We start from the raw sequence: 20,664 nt of genomic DNA on the forward strand, positions 1-20,664 counted from the left end.
AATTTCTTTAGAATGAAATTCTGGGGTCCCCTGCAAGGCCTACAGAAACTCTAGGGGTGAGTTTCAGCAAGCTGTTTGAGAACCAGTGACTTATCTTAAAAAAATATGGGTGAGATGATGTGATCAGTTCACAAGGGGCAGGAACCTCCTTCGCTCAGAATGTTTTTTTTCCCCCCTGTGCTGCACAGAGTCATGAATCATTTGCTTTTTCCTTTATGTAATTGAGAAATTCCTTGAAAGAAAAATCTCCTTGCATCGCCTCACCAGTCATTCCACCCTTCCCTGCAGCTAGGCTTCAGTTCTCCCAGCCCCACATCTGCTCTCCAGTTTAGAACTGGAACTCCAGTTAAGAACTGTGACTTTTTTTTTTTTTAAATTGAAGATGTGATTTACAATATTGCATTAGTTTCAGGTGTACAGCATAGTGATTCAGATTTTTGGCAGATTTTATTCCATTACAGATTATTACAAGATACTGACTATAATTCCCTGTGCTATACGCTAAATTCTTGTTGCTTATCTATTTTATGACTTCTTAAATGCTGGATTTAGTGGGTATCACAGCCTCAGTCCTCTATTAATTCAGCATTTGGTGTTTGATGGGGTTTCCCCTCCTTTGCCAAGTCCAGTTGGATCTGTCCATTGTGTATTTTCCTTTGCCTTCTCATTGCTACCACCCTATTCCCCTTCCCTAATTAATCAAAAGTCAGTCTCCCTTTGTGCCTCACCCCACCGCTCCCCATACAGCTGTCACATTCCTTGTTAAAAAGTATGACTGGGAACCTAGCCACACCCTTCAGTAATTCTCTCCAAGTTCTTCACCTTGGTTTTCAAAGCCTCCAAATTATGACCCTAACTTGCCTTCCCGTTCCTGTCCCCACTGCTCTCTGCCACGTATCCTATGCTGTAGCCAAAACGGACTGCATGCAGCCCTCCGTATCCACGGGTTCTGCATCCACCACTCATATGCCATTTTGTATAAAGGAATCAGATTTTGGTATTGGTGAGGGTCCTGGAACCAATCCCCCATGGATACCAAGGGACATCTGTATTTGCTCTTCCCAGAATATACCTCATGCCTTCCCATTTCCTCCTGGATCATCCCTGCACCCACCCCGACAGCTCTGCTTACTCAAAGTCCACTCGTTTTTGTGATCCTCGCATGTGACACTTCTGAATCCCCACCTCTCTCATTTAGCCTTTATTAGTTTTTCTATCTTGTATCACAGTATCAGTGAGCATCTTATCCTCCCTACCAGATTTTAATTTCCTACAGGGCAAGCATGAAGCCTGGTTTCTTTCTGCATTTTCTGCATTGGGTCTTACCCAAGGCAGATGTTCAGCAAGACTTACTGAAGTGAAACAATAAACGTTCTAACTTGGAGTCACACCTGTTCTTCTCCTTTCACTTTATCTATCGCCCTCAATTTCCTCAATGGATTTTGTTTCTTGGTGTGCTTTTATTTATGGGACAAATGAAAGATAATCTGCAGTTGTACTTCCCCACAAATAAATACTTCCTCTTCATCCAGAGCTGTTGCTAAAAATATCTAACCAGTTCAGTTCATAAAATTGTAAGATTTAAAAATTTTAATTTGAAGATATTAACAATCTTAGAGGTGTCTGAAAACATTCTTTAGCACATTATGTGCTCAATTTTTAAGTCCAATTTTTATGCTCATGGAAACAATACTTTCTAAGAACTATTTATAGGTAACTGATGTACACGTGGCAGAGTACAGGTCGAGGCTTATGGACGGATCAGATGTGTCAGATACCTCCAGGGAAACAAAAAAGCTGCACACTGGCTTTTTCAGTAAGCCAGGAAAGTGGTGCTATTTTAAGTCCCTTAGCATGAAATGAACTCAACCAGATGGATTCAGTCTTGTTAGTAGGTCATTTCAGGCGTAACAACCTAAAACAAATTCAACCCACACCAACTCAACATCTTTTTCATAAAGGACTTTAAAGGTGAAATAGCTTGCAGTCAGAGATAAGCAACTATGTGCCCTGCAGGGAAGTAGCCTTGTTAGGGGTTATCAGTGGCCACCAACTCAACTCCACTACTGAAAAGGCTGATGTAGCTCTGGGAAAAGACGAATCATGTGGAGATGAGATCTATTATTTTTAGCTATGTGCCTAGTTAAAAAGAAGTTCATGTTATCTTTTTGTAAATTAAATTAAAACAGAGCAAAACTGCTTTATTAAAGACTTACTCTACTGCTTTATTAAAGACTTATTCTAATCTAATACCTACTAACAAAACAAGGTATGAAACAATCTAATGGTACTAATGTGGCCCTCATTCAACGGCAGCAGCCAGTCAGGTGACTGATGGGCTGCCAGATGTCACAGGTGTCTCCCAGACATTCTCACCTGCAGAATGTATGTATACCATCCTTCAGGGAATATATCCAAACCTGGGATTTTAAAACAGCAAATCTACTTCATTAAGAGGCATCTTTAATTTTAATATTTTAGATCCAAAATATCTTTCTTAGTCTGCACCTGAACCCCATCCTTCCCAGGCCTCCATATTGTGACTTTATGTGAAATTGTCATTCCACTTGAAATACTAGCCATAGCAGTTTTCCACAAAAAGTAAAAGCATAAGTTTACAATTTAAAAAGAGAACTAGCTCAATCCCAACAAATTCTTATGGGGATTGGCTTCAATATACATATTATAATGATAATGATAATTACAAATGCATAATTAACAAATTTCTGCAGAGCTAAGTTTGGCCAAGAAAACCCAATTTAGGACACAGAGTGAGAGACTGCCTCCTGTGTGTATGTAGACACGCGGAGGGAGGGTATGTCAGATATTGTGAGCTCAAATATTGAGGAAGAAATTAGAGAAAATAAGGTAAATTTAGATGCCAGGAAAACCTGGGGGTCCTGAATACGGCAGTGCTCTGGGCTTTTCGGCAGTGGAAGTGATAAGTGGACACAGTGCTGTGTTCATAGGATGCAGAGCAGAGTAAAATGATGACATAATGACTTCAACAGAGACAGTAAAGAGGAGGCAAGAACTTCTACCATGTTAGTCTTTTTTTAAAATCTTATCAGCACCTGCAGAACAGTCTGGGACACAGTGTTTTGGAAATACTGCTTTTCATCTTGCTCACACCCTAGGTAATGAATTTTCAAGGAGGCTCCTTTCATTTCTAGTCTCTTCCTGCTTCCTATCTGTACTGAAGTATCTATACAGAGAGTGGTTCTTTCACTCACATAGAGCACCTGCTAAGGACGGGCCCCTGGGCTAGAGTTGTGAGGACACAAAGATGAGGAAGACCTGCCCTCTGCAGAAACCCCTGATCAAGTTCATTAATTGGTGAAAATGAGGCATCAGACAGGTACCAGTCCACTGAAAATGTTGTAAGTGAAATCATGAATTTGTATTTCTGAAGTCACTAGGGAATGACAGAGAGAAAAAGTCACTCTTTAGTGCCTCAATGCAAAATAAGGAGAGAAAATATTCATTTTTCTAAGAATATAGAAGGATTAATATTTGAATCTGAGGGAAAGACGTCCTCATATATTACATGGTCTTGATAAACATTTAGAAAATGAAATTTAAGTAAAATACTAAAAAATATCTGTCATGATTAATTGCCTGTCAAAAATAACCCCCTTCCCACTCCTACACCACTTCCTGCCTCAACTCAGGAAAGCAAATTGAATTTCAGTCTGGCCTACCGACAGATGGCTTTCATATAAAGTATCAGTAATTTGAGTTATCTGACAGCAAATAGTATCCTACTCAAACATTTGTTATCACCTATCAACTGCAAAATCAAAAAGATGACCAAATACTCAAACTAGGCAAAGGAAAAAAAAAGAACGATTCGATTCTCTTAGAAAACAATCAAGTAGCAAACTAAAGACCATAACTTCTTGAACATGGGCTTTCCAACTATTCTGACTTAAAATGATTTTTATATGTAAGCCTTAATATTTTATTTTTGACATGAGTTTTCTATACTATAGAAGACTTTCCTCTCACTTTTTAACCACAGAGCTAATCTTGTTAATCCAGAATGAACTGGTGAACCAAGAAAGAATCTTTTCTCTGAATAGTGGGCAAAAAGGGAGTATTTCTAGAAGCACCTGGAAAATCAGAGAACCCACCCATACAGGGCGTGGTAGCTTAAATCAACACGGCTATGACGGCTACTCTTCAACTGTACAATGTTGACTTCTTGTGCCAAGGCTTGAAAATTAAGTAACTGCTAGTCCCTGAGGATAGGAGCCCTCTGCCACAAGACACATTATGTATTGGAAAAAACAGTTACATATTTTTGGTTCAAAAGCCGTTACTGAACATTCTGAGCAACATGGCAACAAATGCAAAAACTACACCACTTGCCAAAAATACCAGTACCTGAAACATTTTTGCTTTTTTTTCCCCCCTTTCAGTACCTATGGCTGTCCCTTCCCACCTAAACCCCTAGAGTAGCTTAGTCCTCAAGCTTCTAAGAGCCCCCTATTCCGTGTCACTCTGCTCTCCGACTTTAATCTGCATGTTTACCTTATCTCTTTTTGGTTTGTAAACCTTCAACAGCTACTCAGCATACCGTAAGAAAAGTTGGAATCTCCTGGCTTGGCATTCAAGGCCCTGTAAAATTTGACCCCGGTCTACCTTTCTGATCATGTCTTTGCTTCCCTTTGCCAGGAATCTCCTTTCCCCATCTGGCACTCTAGTGGTTCCACAAAGCAATCCAACAGCCGTCTTCATCTCTGCTCAGGAAAAGCTCTCTTCACCCTTCCTCACTCGGCACACAGGCAACGTCTTGCCCAGGTGCCTCTGCTCATCCAAACTTTTCCCGAAATTCAAGATCTAGCTCAAGTTACGCCACAATTCTCTCCTGCTTTTGAATTCAAAGAGCATTTGCCACAGGAACCAGCATTTGCCACAAAAATCTAGAGACAATGAGATCACGTAATCCAAATCCTTCATTTTCCACACAAGATCATTTTTCACCTTTATAGAGTTCTCATCTTATACTTTTTCATATGTCCCGTAATAAGTATAATCTCAGTACATATTTATTAGGTGATACTTTAATAAATGTACCTTTTTCAAATGCATCAAAGATCAGCAGATAATCCCTTTGGTAGAAGGTGGTAAGAAGAGAAGCAGGGTATTTTGACAGAGTCCCATAAAAGTCAGAGCCATATAAAAATATTGTTTTTAATTACCAGCTAATTTTGGCAGACATGGCTGATCCTCATCACATCAGGGAACTTCAGAGAGAGATGAGATTCTCAGACTGGGAAAGCTCAGGGATGGGGTAAGATGTCTGTTTCACATGTTCCTGGGTATTTTTTTTTTTTAAATTGAGAGCACAAAGTCTATTTGCTTGTGTTGAAGGTCATTTGGGTTTCAACTCCATCAAAATGAGACCCACAACAAAAGAGCCGCATCAACATGCCATGTGCTTTCCAGAAGCTGGCCTGGTTTTAACTGTTTTATTTATTTCTGGAGTATATATCTTCTGCAAGTAAAGGATAATTCAAAGTGCTTCCAATATACCTTTTACTCAAGTAACATCACATCAGATTATTTTCTATAAATCATATCTAGAGTACATCTATAGATCATACACACACACCCAAAGACATTTTGTAGCACTTAACACTGTCAAAACAACTGCAGATTTTATGGACAGTACTTGTGAGAACATTGCTATGAGGCACTTAAAATGTATTAAAAATATTACTTTGCAAAACTATGAATATTACCCCTGTAAATCACTCTAATGTGAATTTAAGTGTCATGCTAATAAATGCTACAAAGGAAGAATCTATCCTGGAACAAAAACTTAAGAGATACACAGTGTTTTCAGTTGAATTATACTTAATTGAAGTGATTTGTATATATTACTATGAGTGTATTTGACAGATACGAGAAACAAAATGTAGAATTCTTACCTTGGGTCTGTTTCTTGTTCACTGCATTATCAGCTTTATGTCGTTTCTAAAATTTAAAAGCAAAAAAGCAAAAACTGTGAAAAAGTGGATGAGATTAACAAAACAAGATAGCACCTATTACAAGAGAGAGATTTTTAAAACTTATGTTTCTCAAAGCTTCTATCCTTTCACACCCATATCAATTTTATAAGTACACCCAGGGTGTCGTAATGGGAATAATCCGGGTATGCAGGAATTTTAAAATTGAAAGTGCAATCCATAGCATCTTTATATGCTACTCCTGTTCTGGGAGTACAGGGGTGTGGTCCTCGGAGGGATCTTACATTATCATACAGGCATGATTAAAATTTTAATGTACTAGAAAAGATGGAGCTGAAAGGCTAATTTAGACTTTTGTTTAAATAACTTACTTAAAAAAGAAGATTGCCCATGAGAATTACCTATAATAACTACCATTTAATAATGGTACTGAAAGATTTTCAGTTTCTTATGAAATTCATTATCTAATTAGCTGAGTACATCCTCTATAATTTAATGACATGCTGATGTCTGTCAATGACGGGAACCAAATATATCTACCGTTTGCACAAAGCTGCTTCTCCCCACTGTTCCCCTACAGCCCCCTCTCCCACTACCACAAGTCACTGAGTCTCATTTTCCCTCCTCCCAAAGCAAGAAAAAAGTAAACGGTAAACAAATGAGTTAGTCTAAGTCTAGGTGGGTGAGTCTGAAAAGCTACAAAGCCAAGATTTTATAGCAGTAAGAAAGAGAAAGGGAAGGTCAGAGGAAAGGTGAGAAGTTGAGTGGCCAGGGGAGGCTATCTTCTCTACGGTTCAACTAGAGGTTTTCCACGGCTTCTGTCTAAACTTACAGCATCGAGCATAACACATCAGCCTCTGCTGATGCTGAAGAAACGTGCTGAGTGTAACTGACTCTGAGCTCAAAGATTCTATCATATAAAGCCCAGGGTCAGGTTTAGCTGCGCATACCTGACCACAAGGTGGGTTGGCATGAGTGTAATAAAATGAGTTCCTAAGTTCCCCGTTGGAGAAGAAACATGGTTTTTAGAATCACAGGCACAAATGAAAACACTTTTCCAGAGAAAAGCCTGGGCTGGTAGATGAGCACTCCAAGACACAGCAGCGCTGACGAGGAGTGGCATAATAGCTGACACTGTGAGCTCAGTTCATCCAAACAATCAGCCACTGAACTGCACAAAATGCAAATAAGGCATTCAGAACGCCTCTGTGGAAGGCTTGTTGAAAATGATTCCTGCCACATCCATATGCAGGAACACACCACAATTCTTTCTCAATAAAACACTCACTAATAAAAGTGTAACAATGCAGACTTTTAATAGTCAAATTATTGCTTCCAAAAGTAATAAGCACACGATTTGCCAGCAAAGGTTCTTAAATAAATTTTTATTTATTTGTTAAATTTGTAGCATCAGTGGAGAATATTTTATGATTGATAAAACTCTAAAATACTTACTCTTTTTTTTGTGTGTGTGAATAAAGATCTTAAGAAAATTAGGAAGTAACCCAAAATAAATTTTGGTCCAAAATAAATTTGGTCCAAGGCAAATTTAGATATCTGAAGGCAGTGCAAATATTTCCAAAACAACGCACATCTATGACAGACAATGGTTAGACTTCCAACTGAAGGAGACAAATAAAAGCTAATTAATGAAACCCTCCACTTAAACTGGAAATTTAATCTTAGTGAAACTTAAGGAGATCCTGAACATTTCTTTCCATCTGCAGAGAATTCTTATATAGGAGCCTCTCCTTCCTCAACCTTCCCACCACAGAATAAATTAGGTTACTTGTCAAGAAACAATTGTTTTGAATATACATAAGAATCCAACCCAGATAGGTACATTCTAATCTTATCATTACATTGTATCCAAAAGGGATCCTATTTCTTCTAAAACTAATAGTTCAGAAGAAATTAGTAAAGCTATTTTCTGAGTTCAAATACTTCTACTGTCCTGTAATCAGAGTTCACTTAATATCACTGAGAGCTAGTGAATTATTTAATATTATCAATATTTGATTGACAGTGGTCCAATAAACTCTACTGTATAAATAGTGCCATGAACTTTATGGTTCTTAAGCATGTGGTACTGACTACCCCTTCCTTCTGGAAACCCTTCCCTCCCTAGACATATCTTTTTTTTTTTTTAAATTTTATTTATTTATTTATTTATTTATTTATTTAATTAGTTTCTGCTTTATAACAAAGTGAGTCAGTCATACATATACATCTGTTCCCACATCCCTTCCCTCATGCGTGTCCCTCCCTCCCACCCTCCCCATCCCACCCCTCCAGGCGGTCACAAAGCACCGAGCTGATCTCCCTGTGCTCTGCGGCTGCTTCCCACTATCTATCTACCTTACGTTTGGTACTGTATATATGTCCATGCCTCTCTTCCGCTTTGTCACAGCTTACCCTTCCCCCTCCCCACCTAGACATATCTTAAGACATCATTACCCAGGTGTTCTACCTGCACCATGGCCCCTTCTTTATCTCTCTGAGATGGACTTCCTCAAGGCTTACTCCCTGCCCTCTCCACCTCTCACTCTCCACTCTCTTAGTTCATTCATAACTGTAATTTCAATGATAACTATTATCTAAATATATACCAGTCAAGACTCTCATCTGAGCTCCAGACTATTATATCCAGTTGCCTTCCTGACAGCTCCCTCTGGCAGTCTCAAAGGCATCTTACACTATGTCCAAAAGGCAATCTCTGACTTTAACCCCCAAGACTAGGTACTTGTCTCAGAATGGAACCATATACCATCCACTTGCACAAACCAGCAACTTGAGAGTCGTAAGTACCTTCTTTCCCTTTCACTCCCATCCAATGTATTTCTTCATTCAATAAATGTTAACAAAATACTGTGTCAGGCCCTGTTACTATTGCTGATACAGCAATGAACAAGAGACAAAAACTCCTGCTCTCATGGAACTTACATTCTAGTTGTTATAGATAAAACATTAATAAAATGAGTAGGATATACAGCATTTCAGATGGTGATAAGTCTTGTCAATTTTACTCCTAAATATATATTGAATTCAATTTTCCATATTTCTTTATCTTTACAATACCACTTAGTTTAAGACATCTTTATGTTTTCATACCAACTATTACCAAAATCCTCTCTTCTTTCCTTGCAATCCATTTTCTATATTTTAGTCAAAAAGATCTTTGAATGATGACCACACAGTTAACATTTATTCAGCACTAATTATATACTAAGCACCGCTCTAAGGACTTTAGTGCATCATTTAATTCTCATAATAGCTGGTGTGGTTACCTGAGTAACGTCTGTCCCCTGTACTAGACTGCAAGCTCGATCATAACTACTTTCACTCACTGGCATATTCCCAGGATTTGGCCTCTGAACACTGTAGATTTTAAATAAGTATTTGTTTTATAATGAATAAAGTTTATCAGTGTTTAAGTGAACAAGTGTATAGCAAAGAAGGCATGCGTTTAAAGGTGAATATTATCAATTTAACAAACAACCTTGACTCTTACCATAAGAATTAACATTTGACATTATGCAGCTTTTTTTTAAACTAAGAGTTCTCCAATAATTCTATATTTTCAAGTAAGTGTATATGTAATTTGTTACTTACACACAAAAATAGGAAATCATATTATGTTAAGGTGTCCAAAGCATTGAGAGTTAAAATGCACTGGGGTTGTTGAGTCTTAGGTAATTCTTACTGTGTTATTGTAAAATTTTTTTTAAAAAGGTTGTTTAACAGAACATAAAGGAAAGCTTACTAGAATGTAAGCTTTGTTTCATTCACTGATGTAAGAGTGGTAGGCATTACTGTATTCACCAATATCTAATTCTCCTCTATTGCTATGGACACTGAGATTATAGCTCCCTTTTGTCATGTCACTAGTTCTAATATCGTGCTGTAAGCAGATGCGATATGCACCATTTCTATGTACCTCCATTCTCTCCCTTCCTCTGTTCTGGTGACCACTAATATCCCACACAGCAGAGCCCTGGTTCAGCTGCATCCCTGAATGACTACATGAACAATGGTGCCTCCTGCCCTCCCTTCCTCCTGTACAAAAACCTGTAGTGTTTTTGAGTACATGAAAAACCAACTTATGTTTAAGCCCCTGACATTTGGGACTTGATTACTGCAGCAAAAGTTTAACACATCCTAAAACATACCCTAATGAATGCTGGGCACCTAAGTACTGCTTCACATATCTTTGTTGAATGAATGAAAAATTATATGTACTAATTATAATTACTGATAAAGATACTCTTTGTCCAACTATCTAAATGATTATCTGATTGTTTTTCCTTTTCTAGGGAGTAACATTTCAAACTTTCTATCACCTTATACATTGACATAAACTTCTTATTAAACCATTCTTACAGAACATTTTTAGTTAATTTCTTAACACTGTTTTTCTTTATTGGAAAACTACTTCACATGATATCTTATTTAGCCACAATACTATTATTACATCCTTCAGGAACTGCCTGATTAGCTGCTTTCCAATAGTATCCAGTTATTACATATGCCAATAAGAGTTCTGTTAAAAACAAGCAAAATTCTTGGATACTATTTTATTTACCATGTATTTTCATAGAGAGAGATACTAGAAACCATAGCTAGAGAGTTTATAGTTTTGCTAGGGAAAAGGGAAAAAAAAGGAAAGGCAGTTTAGAGCAGTGATTATAAAGCAGGGGCTCTGGAACCAAACAGCCTTATTTGAATTCTGACAGCCCCAGTTATTAGCTCTGTGACCTTGGGCAAGTTAACTTACCCCTCTGTGCCTCCTCTCCCGCATCTTTAAAATGGGGATAATATCAATAATCTTTAAAGTTGTTATAAGATTTAATAAATTAAAAGGACATAGAGCAAGTACATGGAACCCAGAAGGTCAATAAATGTTATTAATATTATCATTGGTGACTTGCTACAATAATACAGAGGAAGAACACTGGATGGGATGGAATTCTGATTCCATTGATTTCTTGCACAAGTTACACAACCTCTCTAAGCCTCAGCTTTCTTACCTTTAAAACGCGACTAAAAATCTAACTTGCAAAGTTACTGAATGAATTAAATTTTTAAAAATTTGCAAAAATGACAGCACAATGCCTAGCGAATAAGAGATGTTCAATGAAAATTAGGTTAAACAAAGAAAGAAAGGGGAATATACATAAGGCAAAGAAAGAGACAAAACTGTAGTAAAGACCAGTCCTTAAGGACTGCCAAGTGCAAGTACTATTTAAAAGATGGTAACTCTGTGTGGAGTGATACAGGTGAGAAGAGAGTCCCTTAAATTTTCAGCTAGTGGTCCCCAGCAAGTATGCCATTTCCAGCTAGAGGACTACGATGTTTTACACACACACACACACACACACGCACCCTCTGCTTGTACCCCTAGACACTTGGATGTTTTTGAGGCTGATGATCTAAATGGTTAGTTGACCCATTTCTAATATGCCTAGTGATGTTACAGCTCATGTGCTCTTCATGAGATCCCAATTTGATTCTTTACAAAAATAATATCAATGTTTGTACAACTTTAAATTGGAGCTTTCTAAAGAATGTCTCAGCCTTTCCTTGTCTTACCATCTGACATGCCTAAGGCTTGACAGATGATCATTTCATACAGGCAATGTATTTAAAGGGCACAGAAAAAAAAATATTAGCTTCCTCAACTAAAGTAGTTAAAATAACGGTGAAACAGGAAAAAGGAAAGTCTGATTTTATTTTGGGCAACTTATTTTATAAAGGGGAAACTGATTTCCCCTTTTCTCTACTACTACAGAATAATAAAAATAGCAAATTTGCTGTTACTTTCTTTTAATAAAAGGAAACAGAACTACTAAAATAAGATGAAAAGGAATCAAAGGTATTTAATAAGGTGAAAACTGTGGCATATAAATGAAAAAATAAAAAAATACAAAAAACTCTACATTTAGAGAATTTGGAGGTTACCATGTTTAACCTGAAATAATGTTCACATTGAAAATTGAGCATACTTGAAAACTGTGCAAATATAGTTTTCTCTCCAAGCCAATTACTACATTCAAATTAATTTATTTCATTACAAAGGTACAAACCTAAGGGGTCATGTAATAAGCATTCTGTAATATTAATCCTATTGCAATCAAGAGGAATTAACTCTAGGGATGGGAGCATATTTTATGTTTAAATTTTTATTGAAGTATAGTTAATTTATACTGTGTTAGTCTCAAGTGTACAGCAAAGTGATTCAGTTATACATATATATCTATTCTTTTTTTTAACATCTTTATTGGAGTATAGTTGCTTTACAATGGTGTGTTCTAACACATATATATGGAATCTAAGAAAAAAAAAAAAAGAAAAGGTCATGAAGAACCTAGGGGTAAGACGGGAATAAAGACACAGACCTACTAGAGAAGGGACTTGAGGATACAGGGAGGGGGAAGGGTAAGCTGTGACAAAGTGAGAGAGTGGCATTGACATATATACACTACCAAATGTAAAACAGATAGCTAGTGGGAAGCAGCCGCATAGCACAAGGAGATCAGCTCGGTGGTTTGTGACCACCTAGAGGGGTGGGATAGGGAGGGTGGGAGGGAGGGAGACGCAAGAGGGAAGAGATATGGGAACATATGTATATGTATAACTGATTCACTTTGTTATAAAGCAGAAACTAATATGCCATTGGGAGCATATTTTCAATACTTTAAAGTTGAATGGGTATTTTAAACAATCTGTGTCAAGAATTAACTTAGGAAGAAACTAATTTTTTAAAATATGTATATAAAAACAACAGAGTTACATTTATTTATGAAAAAACAAATACTTACAATATCTTCTATTATCTCTTTGACAGCTGCCACAGCTAAAATAAATAAGAGAGGAACCAGTGTTGTGTAGCGACCTGTTGGTGATACATCAGGTATTTGCTATCGGAAGAGAAAAAAAGGATGAGAAATTCAGTAAGAACTAGAAGGTTTATAATACATTTAAAAAGAACAAAGGCTTGGAGCTTCTTAAAATATGCTTCATTGATTTTACCATCTTGGTAGACTAACACTACGTGAGGTAATTTGCTTGTATCTAGCATGTAGCTGGGAGAGAGGGTTAATTAGCTTCACAGCAAGCAGTTGTGTGTAGGACTAACACCTACATAGGGGGATTGGTTAACTAAATTACAGCATGTCCATGTACTAAAATTTCACACAACCATTAAGGATGTTATTTTAGAAACACAATGAATCATACGGGAAAATATCCACACATTATTATGTGGATAAAGCAGATGATAAGACATATATACTTTAAGATCCTCTTTTTGTAAAGTAAGTCAATTAACAATGCTTGGGATGAAAAAAAAAAAAAAAGAACAGAAGGATAAACACCCAAACTTTAAGACAGTAATTGCCTCTTGGTGGTGGTAGAATAATAAGAGTTATAAAATTTTTTCTTTGTTGTGTTTTCTTATTCTTTTTGCATGAACATAGACTACTTTTTAATCAAATGAAACTTTTTTTCCTAATTACAACTAACCCAAATATAAAATGAAAAAAATTTTAAATGGTAACTTACATTCTAAGGTTCAGAATTGACAGTGTTACTGTTACTAAAATAACTTACTAGTTTAAGAAAAAGTCCCATCCTCCTTTACTACCCAAAATGAACAGTCCCCACCACATTAAATTTACAGAATGTTTAAAATAAGTTGATAAAAATGAATAAAAAACAAAAAGAATCAAAAGGCTTGATAAGGTAGCAGCAGTATTCTAACTCGGCTTGCAGCAGGAGCTGGAAATGCCCACCAAACCAGCTTATCTCTCTGTGCTTAGATAAGCTTCAGAAGATTGGTCATAGGCTTAAGGAAAACATTTATTAATATCTGAACACGTGACTTTGAGCTAAGGTTTTACAACATGACTTTACCTGAAGCAGTGCAATAAAGAGAAAAAATGAATTAGCAGCTCTTCTGAATTGAGAGTAGAGAAATCTTGGAAGGAATGTGATTACGTTATATTTTGCAGTGCTAGAAAACAAAAATGAAAAGCAGTATAAAAGTTAATTACTCCACAATTATCACCCATGTTTACAAAATTCTATTATCGCCATATAAAAAATTAAATGATGAACAAACGCCCTCTGTTTTAAATCGGGAAAATACTGCAAATGGTCATTAACCTCAAAGAAAAGGAGTGAAAGGAACTATCTAAATAGTAAGAGTTTAATTTTCTGCACAATATCTTTTGTTCTCTTTGGCCAATCATCCTGTTATCATTACTAGCAACAGCTTACAAAGAAGAGCACCTTTAGTTAAGATAGTGTATAATATGTTAATAGATAATAAAATCTTGCAAAAAAAAATCAGCAATTTGAGCAAGACCAGAAACATCAAATAGAGGGACTTCCCTGGATAACGTCAGAGAAATGGGGAGTTTTGTGGGGTTCTGTCTGAATTTTCTTCATGGCTCCTCTAGAAACTTGGCTAGGACTCCACACCAAACACATCAGATATGTCCACAGTCAGAAAGATATCACCATTTAGGTCTCAGAAATATCCAATCTTCCTCTTGTTAATTAAATAGAAAGGAGATTAAAGGGACACATGTCACACTCCTTAAGCTCAGAAAAGTTACTGTAGAATTTGAAGGTGTAAATATTAATTTTAAACGGTCATTTCACAAATCTACTGGGCTGACGTGTGGCGGGAAGGGGGTTGGTGTTCACTTGGTTCTGGAGGCCACTTAGTGAATAGTGCTTATAACAGCAATAGTTTTACATTATTGTTGGAAGGAAAATAGAACAGTGAAGTAATTCTCACACCTTCCATTCCTTGACACCATATGAAATTTTGCAAGTATCGAAAGCCAGTATTTAAAGACTATTTAACAAAAAGGAGTTCTAAGTGAAGAACTGCAAAGCCTTCTTTTAAAAGGTGAAAACTTGTTAATCAAAAACAACAGTTCATGGGTCTATTAACCCATGGCACGTACCCATGAACAGTTTTCATTATTCAGATACTGTAACTAGAATTGGTAGCATACATGTGGCTGCTTAGCCCTTCTTCTCCTTCCTGCTACTAGATTCTTATTAACATCTCCTTCTTGGCTAGAAGATGGAGAAACAGCTGAAACACACTGCCTCCAGTAAGCTTTTAAATATTAAACTGATTTAACTGAAAGCTCCTTGCAAGCATTTTCATTTTGGTCCGGCAGGGGAGATGTCCTCCCAAGTTCTGCTGTAATAGCTAGTCCCAAGCATTCTTTGGTAGTTCTTACCTGACATGGTTATTGCAGAATTTTGTCAGCTGGGGCTGGTTGATGAATATAGTCCTTACTTCCTCCTGGTCAGCCAGTGAAGTCTTCTCTGAAACATCATCAGTCTTCTCATAACCTTAAAGAGAGAGAGTCTTATTTGATAAGAAATGTTTCATTTTATTATCCAGACCAAAAACACATTTCATAAATATCCTAGAGCCTAAAATCTGTTAAAAGCTATCTGCTTCCCTGTTATTGGTGTTGCTTCTGTTCTAATAAAAGGAAAAATCCCCACATTTAACATTTCTACTAAATTTAAAAGGCAGCACTTAACAGTCATGTAAAAGCTGACCCATTTCAAAAAGAGTAACATCAATTTTTAATTTGTACCCATCTTTCCCCCAGAAATGTTCAACTTATTTCCTTCCATTACATAAAAATATGTCCAAAAGTAACACAAAATTCTAAAATGGTTTACCCTTTTAGATAAGACTAACAAGACAGAGGTAATGACAATACATTCTGAAATTTTAAGCCTACACATTTAATGCTTTTCTGGTTTTGCTCTTTCTTTGTGAATAAAAACAGAGAAAAAGATAAACATTAAGGTTTAAATAGGCAATCACCACAATGATCTAACCCACTATGATCATCTTCATCTTTCCAGTAATTAGAATTTATGTTTATGAATGATCTTACGTTTCTTAAGATCAAGTCACCTCACCATCGTTGAAACAACGTAAATAGATACAGGCAATTTCAACTGGCTAACACCTTGCTGCAATGTTAACAACACTTTTAAAAATACATACAGCTTCTAGAAGAACAGAAAAAATTTTAAACTGCTTATTTTACTTTCTAGTGAAAATTAAATGAGACTGAATTAAATCAGTCCCTTACCCCTTTCCTCGAGTCACCAACAGTACCTTATCTCAAATACCCACTTTTCTTCTCTTTTCTGCCTAGTCAGTGTCAACTCCTCCCAAAAGACCTGCCAACAGAGGGGTCTCTTCTGAAGTATTCTCTGGTGCTAAAGTCAGTGCACCTTCACTATGTTCCCACAGGCCTCTGTACCTCCTCTGTACCTTGAGTCTGTCCCCTACCAGAATGGAACTCCCTGGGGCCACAGCTGGCGTGCTACTTATCTTCCAATACCAGTACTAACAAACAGCAGGAACTCAATAAATGTTTGCCAAATAAATAAAAACTAAATGACAAAGGACTTGTTATGTGCCCATTTCTTTGAGAGCAAGCAAATGATTCTCCACCCACTGATAAAGAAACTGATGATACCCATGTGATGGTAACAACTTGTATGATAAAAGCTTGCCTATGGGGTTCCATTACCCAATGAAACCAGAAAATCCTAGAAGCTTCCTACGAAGGTGGGGAACATGAGCATAGGGACCGGGAAGGTGAGAAACAGTGTAATTGTGTGCAGGACAGTGCAAACAGGACAACAGTGCTCAAGAATACACAAAAGGCAAGGTAAAGACAGGTGAGATACAGTGCTGAAAAAGCACACAGGCCAGGTTTAAAAGGACCTCTCATGCTTGTGAAGAAGTCTGGATCACATCTTCTCATTGGTAGTGAGCCACTGAAAGCTTGCCAAGGAGAGAGGCACAGAGTGAGAGCCACATTTTATTTATTTTTATTTTTATTTATTTATTTATTTATTTTTGCCGTATGTGGTCCTCTCACTGTTGTGGCCTCTCCCGTTGCGGAACACAGGCTCCGGACGCGCAGGCTGAGTGGCCGTAGCTCACGGGCCCAGCCGCTCCACGGTATGTGGGATCTTCCCGGACCGGGGCACGAACCCATGTCCCCTGCATCGGCAGGTGGACTCTCAACCACTGCGCCACCAGGGAAGCCCGAGAGCCACATTTTATACTCATCACTTCGGAGGTCACATGGATCCAAACTAGGTACTGTCACACTCATTTTGCAGTTTTAGACGTATTAGCAGCTTTGCCCATGGTCACATGGTTAATAATTATCTGTCTAGTATACCATGTTTTAGACGCAACACAAAATTTCCTCCCTAGTGTATACAATCAAAATTCCATATAGGGATTGCTAAAGACTGAATGTTTACGTCTCCTCCAAAATCCATCTGTTGAAATCCTAACCCTGGATGTGATGGTATTAGGAGGAGAAATTTTTTTGGGGTGATTAGGTCATGATGGTGGAATCCTCATAAAAGGGATTGTGCCCCTTTTAAAAGAGGTCCCAGAGAGATCCCTCACCGCCCCCCCCCCACCATGTGAGGACACAGCAAGAAGATGGTCCTCTATGAACCAGAAGGCGGGCCCTCACCAGACACCTAATCTGCCAGGGCCTTAATCTTGGACTTCCCAGGCTCCAGAATTGTGAGAAGTAAATTTGTTATTCGTAAACCAGCCAGTCTATAGTATTTTATTAAAGCAGCCTGAACAGACTAAGTCATGGCACAGCAAAATTAAAATTCTTAAAAATCTTTTATTAGATTTTCCTTGATGACAGCACAAAGACTGTAGTGTACTGTTTACAGTACCTTCATTGGACGAAGTGCCTCAAGAAAACCAACTCTCCACTCTGCTTTGAACTGATATCCTCAAGTTGTACTTACTTTACGTAACTGGATGTTCTCAGCTGAGGTGTTAGGTGTCACTCCTTACCTGACACATCCATTTATACTGGGGTTTCAAATGCTGCCAGGTAAACTTGGACATCACCTCTCCCCATCACATATAAATCTGTATTCAAGAATTTCTTGGGGAAAAGGACCCTCCTAGGAAAAAGGGATTGGAATCGCCCCTTTCCTTAAATTTTGGTCTCATACTTCTGGGTTAGAGGTGAACACATCCCCTATAACCCATCAGTATGCACCAGACAACTCTGTTTTTATGCTTCTTTTTTTTTTCTTTTAAAAATGTTCTCTGCAGGAGATTGGTTCAAGGTGGCGGAGTAGAAGGAAGTGCTCTCGCTCCCCCTTGCAAGAGCACCAGAATCACAACTAACTGCTGAACAATCATTGACAGGAAGATGCTGGAACTCAACAAAAAAGATACCCCACATCCAAAGACAAAGGAGAAGCCACAATGAGATGGTAGGAGGGAAGCAATCACAATAAAATCAAATTGCATAACTTCTGGGTGGGTGACTCACAAACTGGAGAACACTTAATACCACAAAAGTCCACCCACTGGAGTGAAGGTTCTGAGCCCCACGTCAGGCTTCCCAACCTGGGGGTCCGGCAATGGGAAGAGGAATTCCTAGAGAATCAGACTTCGAAGGCTAGCGGGATTTGATTACAGGACTTTGACAGGACTGGGGGAAACAGAGACTCCACTCTTGGAGGGCACATACAAAGTAGTGTGCACAGGGGGACCCAGGGTAAGGAGCAGTGACCCCATAGGAGACTGATCCAGACCTACCTGCTAGTGTTGCAGGGTCTCCTGAAGAGGTGGGGGGTGGATGTGTCTCACCTTGGGACAAGAACACTGGCAGCAGAAGTTCTGGGAAGTACTCCTTGGCGCGAGCCCTCCCAGAGTCTGCCATGAGCACCACCAAAGAGCCCGGGTAGGCTACAGTGTTGGGTCGCCTCAGGCCAAATAACCAACAGGGAGGGAACACAGCCCCACCCATCAGCAGACAAGCAGATTAAAGTTCTACTGAACTCTGCCCACCAAGGCGACAGCCAGCTCTACCCACCACCAGTCCCTTCCATCAGGAAACTTGCACAAGCCTCTTAGATAGCCTAATCTACCAGAGGGCAGACAGCAGAAGCAGGAACTACACTCCTACAGCTGGTGGAACAAAAACCACATTCAGACAGACAGACAAAATGAAAAGGCAGAGGGCTATGTACCAGATGAAGGAACAAGGTAAAACCCCAGAAAAACAACTAAATGAAGTGGAGATAGGCAACCTTCCAGAAAAGGAAATCAGAATAACGATAGTGAGGATTATCCAGGACCTCGGAAAAAGAATGGGGGCAAAGATTGAGAAGATGCAAGAAATCTTTAACAAAGACCTAGAAAAATTAAAGAACAAACAAACAGAGATGAACAATACAATAGCTGAAATGAAAAATACACTACAAGGAAATACACTACAAGCAGAATAACTGAGGCAGAAGAACGGATAAGTGACCTGGAAGACAGAATGGTGGAGTTCACTGCTGTGGAACAGAATAAAGAAAAAAGAATGAAAAGAAATGAAGACAGCCTAAGAGACCTCTGGGACAACATTAAACGCAACAACATTCGCATTATAGGGGTCCCAGAAGGAGAAGACAGAGGGAAGGGACCAGACAAAATATTTCAAGAGATTATAGTCAAAAACTTCCCTAACATGGGAAAGGAAATAGCCACTCAAGTCCAGGAAGCGCAGAGAGTCCCATATAGGATAAACCCAAGGAGAAACATGCCAAAACACATAGTAATCAAACTGGCAAAAAATAAAGACAAAGAAAAATTACTGAAAGCAACAAGGGAAAAAAGAAAAATAACATACAAGGGAACTCCCATAAGGTTAACAGCTGATTTCTCAGCAGAAACTCTACAAGCCAGAAGGGAGTGGCATGACATATCTAAAGTGATGAAAGGGAAGAACCTACAACCAAGATTACTCTACCCAGCAAGGATCTCATTCAGATTCGATGGAGAAATGAAAAGGTTTACAGACAAGCAAAAGCTAAGAGAATTCAGCACCACCAAAACAGCTCTACAACAAATGCTAAAGGAACTTCTCTAAGTGGGAAACACAAGAGACGTAAAGGACCTACAAAAACAAACCTAAAACAATCAAGAAAATGGTAATAGGAACATACATATCGGTAATTACCTTAGACGTGAATGGACTAAATGCTCCAACCAAAAGAAACAGCCTCGCTGATGGATAAAAACAAGACCCATATATATGCTGTCTACAAGAGACCCACTTCAGACCTAGGGACACATACAGACTGAAAGTGAAGGGATGGAAAAAGATATTACCTGCAAATAGAAATCGAAAAAAAAGCTGGAGTAGCAATACTCATATCAGATAAAATAGACTTTAAAATAAAGAAGGTTACAAGAAACAAGGAAGGACACTACATAATGATCAAAGGATCAATCCAAGAAGATGATATAACAATTATCAATATATATGCACCCAACATAGGAACACCTCAATACATAAGGCAACTGCTAACACCTATAAAAGAGGAAATTGACAGGAACACAATAACAGTGGGGGACTTTAACACCTCACTTACACCAATGGACAGATCATCCAAAATGAAAATAAATAAGGAAACAGAAGCTTTAAATGAAACAAAAGACCAGATAGATTTAATTGATATTTATAGGACATTCTATCCAAAAACAGCAGATTACACTTTATTCTCAAGTGTGCATGGAACATTCTCCAGGATTGATCACATCTTGGGTCACAAATCAAGTCTCAGTAAATTTAAATCATAT

General features: G+C 38.1%; 1 protein-coding gene across 3 annotated transcripts in view; it reads right to left on the minus strand.

Moving 5' to 3' along the window:
* ATP8A1 (ATPase phospholipid transporting 8A1) overlaps positions 1-20,664 on the minus strand; it is a 242,792-nt gene that overhangs the window by 191,219 nt on the left and 30,909 nt on the right. For all 3 annotated transcript variants that reach the window (XM_082611029.1, XM_082611027.1, XM_082611028.1), the window contains exons 2-5: positions 15,236-15,350; positions 13,887-13,986; positions 12,794-12,892; positions 5,937-5,982 (exon numbers count right to left, since the gene is read on the minus strand). In XM_082611029.1, coding sequence (XP_082467155.1) covers positions 5,937-5,982; positions 12,794-12,892; positions 13,887-13,986; positions 15,236-15,350 — 360 coding nt within the window. The remainder of the gene's footprint in view (positions 1-5,936; positions 5,983-12,793; positions 12,893-13,886; positions 13,987-15,235; positions 15,351-20,664) is intronic.

Source organism: Mesoplodon mirus (genome assembly GCF_964341445.2).
Source record: "Mesoplodon mirus genome assembly, chromosome: 2".
NCBI lineage: Eukaryota > Metazoa > Chordata > Mammalia > Artiodactyla > Ziphiidae > Mesoplodon > Mesoplodon mirus.